Raw genomic sequence first — 6,473 nt, 5'->3', positions numbered from 1 at the left:
AACTAAGTAGTTTGTCGTATTTATCAATTTAACACTTTATCATTTAAGTAAGTAGTTGAGGGTCTAAATCTCAATTCATGTAAATAGAAAAAACTCACTAATTAACGCGTATGAGACGAATGGATAAGTCCAACGATCACCGACCGAGCGTGAGATACCTTGTTTAAGAAAAAAAAAAAACTAGTATGATAAATATGGATAAGTTACCTCAGAAAATGTTTATATTAAGCTATATTTTTCCATGGTTACCCAGAACCACAATGTGGCTAATGTAATGTTTGGCCATAACAGAAAACGGTTACGGAGGGACTCTGCGCACGGTTTTCATATTTCTTCTTCATCCGACGGAGATGACCATTCTGCCACCGCCGTCTAGCTCCGGCATGTTCCACACCGTCGAATGCGGACCGCCGGTGACATCTCCGGCGGAGAAGCTAGGGTTCGCTAACCTCACCGGAATCAATGTCGCCGCTGGATCATCGCGCCGCAGAAGCAGCTTGGTCCTCCACGGTGTGGGATCGAACTCGTGGAAGCCGATTAAGGCGAAGGAGGACAACGGTGCTTCTCTGGTCCATGAATGCGCAGGGAGCTCGTTCAAACCAATTCAGGCAAAAATGGATTCTGAATCGTCTTTGGCTGATGACCGTGCTGCGTTTTCTGGTATTAAGATCTGGATTCTCGAATCTCGAATGCTTTTTTTTCTGAAATGCTTTGAATTTGAATTTGAATTTTGTTTGTGTATGTATATTCTTATTTGTGCATATTCTTCTTCCTGTTCATGCATTGAGAATTTTGGGTCATTCAGAATCTTGAACACTGAACAATTTGTTTTTATTTAATCATTTTTTAAATAAATGTAAATGCCATTTGTTTCAAATTTTGATATATAAATTGGTTACTTGGTCAAGTTGAATTGTATAATATATGGTTCATGTTGAACCATGAATACAACTCAGCTATGTGGGTCATGAAACGTTTGTCTATTATGCTGTGCCAACTGGTTAAACAATCAGCTTAAAATGGATGCGTATGTTACTGTTCACAGATAAAAAGAATAGATTCTTGATTGGCTTTTAGGATAGGAGCTTATAAAGGGTAAGCATAATCATAATCAAAAAGCTGACTTTTCAGGTATGCAGCATAATCATAAACAATAGAAGGAATGGCAAGTGGTGTGTAGAGTTGATTCTGTTTTGCTGCTTTTTATCTTGTTTTCTCCTTTTCATCCTCATCTTTTAAGATTTAAGGCTTGAATTCTTGTGAATTTCCTGTTTTGATGAAACTGGAAACTTCCTTAGTGATATCCATACATTTGCAGGGAAAGTTGACTTTTTTCCAGGGGGTCATTTAGAAGCGATCGAATGTTTGATTATAGTTGTTAGGGTGAAATTAACATCTGGTTCATTATCTTAATAGGTCAAAGTGTCCACCAGATGTCAAATGTTGGGATGTCGACAAACATTTTGTGGCATGACTGTCCAATTCAGAAACAGGATAGACAGAAGCTGCTTCAGCAGAAAGGATGTGTTATATGGCTAACTGGCCTCAGCGGTTCAGGTTTGTGGATTTTTAGATTGATATTGTCTCTGAATGTCTACTCTTTAGTTCATTGAAATCAAGCAAAATTATAATTCTTGTACAAGAATAGGATTCTAGTTGTGATTTAGTTTGGAGCTCTAGCTTTACGGCTTTTCTTATGTTGTCTGTTGTTTTACATTCACTGCATGAACAGAAAGTCAGAAACAGTGACAATTCGTTTTGGTATTTGCTCCTCTTCATTTGATTAATGCTAATATTATTGTATTTGGGAACAGTTGAAATGTTGCAATGTCTTGCTTCTTATGTACCCTTCTCTGTTTCTTCTCTTCAATCTATGTGTAACCTATGGTAGATTCTTGTCAAACTTTGCTTGCTGTCCACTTAGTACTGGTTTGTTAAAATCATGTACAACTATTAGAAGCTAAGATGCCTATGGGTATTTTTTTAATTTAATTAGCTTGATGTCTTCTTTGTATTAGTCTATACAATTTAAATTTTTTGTAATGATTTAGCGAGGTTTTGGCTGAACCAATTCATGTTTGCTATCAAATATAACTTCATAAATGAAGGATATGAAAGCTCATGTACAGATGTCAGGATACACCATTATTTTCATTCTTCTAGATACCATTTCTGGACTCACTAGTTATTTGATTTTAGGGAAAAGTTCTCTTGCATGCGCTTTGAGTCAAAGCTTGCACTCCAGAGGAAAACTGTCTTATGTCCTTGATGGTGACAACATTCGGCATGGTCTGAACCGTGATCTTAGTTTTAAAGCAGAAGATCGTTCAGAAAACATACGAAGAATTGGTGAATTTCTAATTTCTGCACCTTGCAGTTATATTCTATAATTTAATAAGTGGTCATACATCTTGATTTAAAAATTTTCAGGTGAGGTGGCCAAACTCTTTGCAGATGCCGGTGTTATTTGCATCACTAGTTTAATATCCCCTTACCGAAAGGATAGAGATGCTTGCAGAGCACTGCTGCCAAAAGGAGATTTTGTCGAGGTATGTTCTTATGGTGCTACAAATAATGCTGGTAGTTTGGCATTAGCTATTAGGGGCTTAGGGCACAATCATTGAACAATAAAATGTTCTCCATAGTTAATACATTGCTCACATGTTGTAGGTTTTCATAGACGTGCCGCTACATGTGTGTGAAGCTAGGGACCCAAAAGGCCTCTACAAGCTCGCTCGAGCTGGAAAGATCAAAGGTATCTTGGTACAGATTTTCATATCACTGCTTGCGATCTAATTCGGCACTAAAATTATTTGCCCGTGGTGTGCCACAATCTTTCATTACTGTATTTGTTCTTTACACATATTAGCATCAGTAGTGCAGCTACATATGTCATGCTTACTCTTTCTTCTTTCTAATCAAAATTGAGTATCATTTCTCTTAATGGGTTACAATTATTTATTTGGCATGCTGCAGGTTTCACTGGTATAGATGATCCATATGAACCACCGTGTAGCTGTGAGGTTTGTATTCGTTGCACTGTGCTTAGTATTGTTAACGAGGAACAGGATAGAAAAGGAAAATGATTCTTACACTAATTTTTTCATACCTTTACACTTGTTAATGATGTCTCACTTAACAAGGTTTATGCTTTGGTTTACCAATGCAGAATCTACACATCTTATTAACCTATAATTGAGTCATCATTAACCAGCGTAACAATGGTTGAATGGCATGCAAATAATATTACCAAATAGAAAATAAATACTTACTATTTTCATTGAAAGTTTTTAGTTCTCTTTGCTTGAAACCCAACAAGGGAAAAAGTGTTGTCTTCTGGACAGGAGAGCTTTTTTTTACATTTTTAATTTCTTCTTCTTTTCTTTGATTTCTCTGATATTAAATGGATGAGAAATAGCCACATAAGCTTACTACATACATCAGATGTCATAGTACCCAGCTTCATGCTTTTCCTTTGAAACTTATGCATACCTTTTATCTTTGAGATTCTAAATTATTGTTTTTCTGTTTTCCATTTAATTGATTCTACTTTTCGTTGTCATTTGAAAAGACTCTGCCTTCTTTGTCTTGCAGATAGTGTTACAACAGAAAGGAAGTGATTGCAAGTCTCCTAATGATTTGGCTGAAATAGTGATATCTTACTTGCAGAAGAGTGGATATCTGCAGGCCTGACTTTGCTTTAAAGTGGAATTCTTTGTAGCATTTAGTCATATTGTGTATTTTTGTGTGAAATAGTTTTTGGCGCATGAAATCTGTTCCTTCCAGCAGCAAGGAAATCATCGTTTCCTGCAGGTCTGCTTCAGGACTAAATAAATGAGGTGAAGTGCAGAAGGGCTAAGGAGTTGGTGCGGTTGGTATAGCACATAGGAAGAAAGGAGACTATTTGATTTGTATCTCTTAGCAAATAATTGGTTTTTGTGAAAATGTATAGTGCCTGCCAAATAGTGTCATATTCTATGTAATAATGTAATATGCAGTAGTAACTTATAGTCCTAGGACCTTTGACATTTCTGTGATATACCAAATGCAGGTCCAGTAAGGGATATATATATATCTTCAGTCAATTAATGTTGGCTGACTTCATCAATGAAACAATTGTTTGTATGGAAAGCTACATATTTGAATACTTATAAAGTTGAGGTGCTATCAATTCAAGGTGAATGTAGTGGATGTGAAGTTACTTTAAGCAAAAAATTAAATAAATAAATTCTTGGAGGAGACCCCATGTTTCGGTACGAATATAGATCATCTGTAGCCATATTCTCTGTCGTTCCTGCTGCAAGTTTTTGGCTCTTGATTCTTAAATTAAATGGTTCATACTGATTGGTAAAAAGTTGAATTAGTTAAAAGTTCTATGACTTGTCAGGGTTCATATATGCTGTTTTCAAATTAAAGCCCTGTGTTTTGTGAATACTAAACGTATTAGTGTATTACAGAAAGTAACAAATTTCGTTTGTCTAACTATTTAGTTTGGAGAAATGCAATTTGAACCGGTTGGGCCACTTAATCCACAAGAAAAACAAAATCATGTGCCAAGCAAAAGTGCAGATGGGACTAACAAGAAGTGCTTCCAAAAAAATTATTCCCATACACTACCCACCTTAGCTTATTTGATATAGTTATGAGTATGAACTTTACCAACCTCTGTCTCTTATCAATTGTTCTTGACATGGTGGATGCGAGTGAATCATTAGAGGTGTCTACGATTAGGCAGCCCTCGATTCTTAAATTAAATGATTCAGATTGATTTGTAAAAAGTTGAATTAGTAAAAAAAAAATTAAACACTTATCATTTTGCTGCTGCTGAGGCGGTAGAGGCAGCAGAGTATCTGAATTCAATTAGCGAAACTAAATGCAGTAGCTAATGGGCAAATTAAACACTGTGCAGCAAGCCAGCAACCAAGGAATCATAAATCAAATTCTGATAAAAATTGCTGAATGATTAAGAAAAGGAACATACAACATAGTTATTGAACTTGAACATATATCCAATGTTACATCCAGAAAGAGGCAAAAACAATATCACCAGCTCGTCTCTGTCTATGATTATGAATGGACAAGAAGCAGAACATGAATGTCATGGTTACTGAGACAGCAGCAGAGGTGACAGCATCAAAAGTGTGAGACCATCGGCGTTCTCGCAGAGCCCAAAGTGTTCTTGCAAACTCAGCAACACCGTACACCACCATTGTTACCACATGTGCCATCCTTGAGCAATGTTGAGGGAGGAAAGGACACGAATCAAAGGAATGGTGATGATGAGATATTTATTGGTTTGAGGAAAGGACAAGTCTGAATTTTAACGTTGGATTTGGAAGTCACTGACAAAGGCAAAGTGGGCAGTTAATGAACGTGACTACGTGTACAAGGTAATGCCCTGGTAATAATACCATTAAAACTTACTATACCCTATTGATTAACTTTATAATATTAATGAAATATTTCATTTTTCTACAACTATCCTTGTATTAGAAAAAAATTGTGAGATTTTAAAAAGTTTTTAAATGATAAATTAATAGAAAATTAAATAGATAGTTAAAGTAGATGACTAATCTAGGTATATAAATTAATGGCTTAATCCTCAAATTAGTCCCTGTCTTTGTTTCGCCGTCTGAACCAGGTCCCTGACCGGAAAAATTTGTGGAATCAATCCCTCTTGTTCAAAAATGTTTGGAGCCAGTCCTCACCGGAGCTCTGAGCTCCGGCGAGGGATGAAGTGACATGCTGACTGTTTAAATAAAGGTGACGTGACACTTAAAAAATTAAAAAATTAATATAACTTAATATAATAAACACATAATTAACCTAATTAAACTTAATCTGATCCTAATTCTAAACCTAAACTAATTACGCACAATTAACATACTCAACCACTTCCCAACTATTCCTAATTCCCAAATCAAACCCCAATTTCCCAATTCATCAACCGTGAAGAACCCTAGTTCTTTCTTCTTCTTCTTCCATTTCGAGCCCTGCAATCAATCTTCTTCCTCTCGCCGATTCTTCCTCTCGCTGCTTCTTCCTTATGCTGTGCTGGTGTTGTTCGTTCGAGAAGGTCACCGTTTAGGACAAGACTCTTCGTCTTCGATTTTGTGGCAATCAGACAAGCTTCTGGAGAGACCCTTGGTGTGAGGGAACTACTCTGAAGAACTGTTTCAAGAAGCTATTTCATTTATCCACTCAGAAAAATTGCTTGATCAGCGACATGTGTAGCTGGGAAAATGGTGAGAAAATTTGGGTGTTCAGTTGGAGAAGACATTTAAGCTTGAGGAAAAGTGCATTGGTAGAAGAGCTCCAAAGGGTAATTGCTGACAAACCATTGTTTGAAGGAGTGATGGATTCCAGAATTTGGACTGCAGAACCAGGGGGAGATTATTCTGTGAGCTCTGCTTACAAATCACTTCAGAAGAATGAAGGTTTAAACTTGGACCCTGTCTTCCGTTTATTATGGA

At 36.6% G+C, this 6,473-nt stretch overlaps 1 protein-coding gene across 5 annotated transcripts; it reads left to right on the top strand.

Moving 5' to 3' along the window:
• The first annotated feature begins 245 nt into the window (after positions 1-245).
• Positions 246-4,171, top strand: LOC130712287 (adenylyl-sulfate kinase, chloroplastic-like). 5 transcript variants are annotated; one of them, XM_057562122.1, is made up of 7 exons: positions 246-660; positions 1,417-1,557; positions 2,200-2,349; positions 2,431-2,549; positions 2,671-2,755; positions 2,977-3,023; positions 3,595-4,171. In XM_057562122.1, the coding sequence occupies exons 1-7, from the start codon at positions 351-353 to the stop codon at positions 3,691-3,693; spliced, it is 951 nt and encodes a 316-aa protein (XP_057418105.1). In that variant the 5' UTR covers positions 246-350; the 3' UTR covers positions 3,694-4,171. The 5 variants fall into 5 exon arrangements, with proteins under 5 accessions (XP_057418105.1, XP_057418109.1, XP_057418108.1 ...); XM_057562126.1 differs by having other exon boundaries at positions 601-660; positions 1,434-1,557; XM_057562125.1 differs by lacking the exon at positions 246-660 and adding an exon at positions 980-1,095.
• Positions 4,172-6,473: the final 2,302 nt, after the last annotated feature.

This window comes from Lotus japonicus, chromosome 4, assembly GCF_012489685.1.
Source record: "Lotus japonicus ecotype B-129 chromosome 4, LjGifu_v1.2".
NCBI lineage: Eukaryota > Viridiplantae > Streptophyta > Magnoliopsida > Fabales > Fabaceae > Lotus > Lotus japonicus.
The sequence above is the reverse complement of the archived record's forward strand: the minus strand, read 5'-3'. Positions and strand labels throughout refer to the sequence as shown.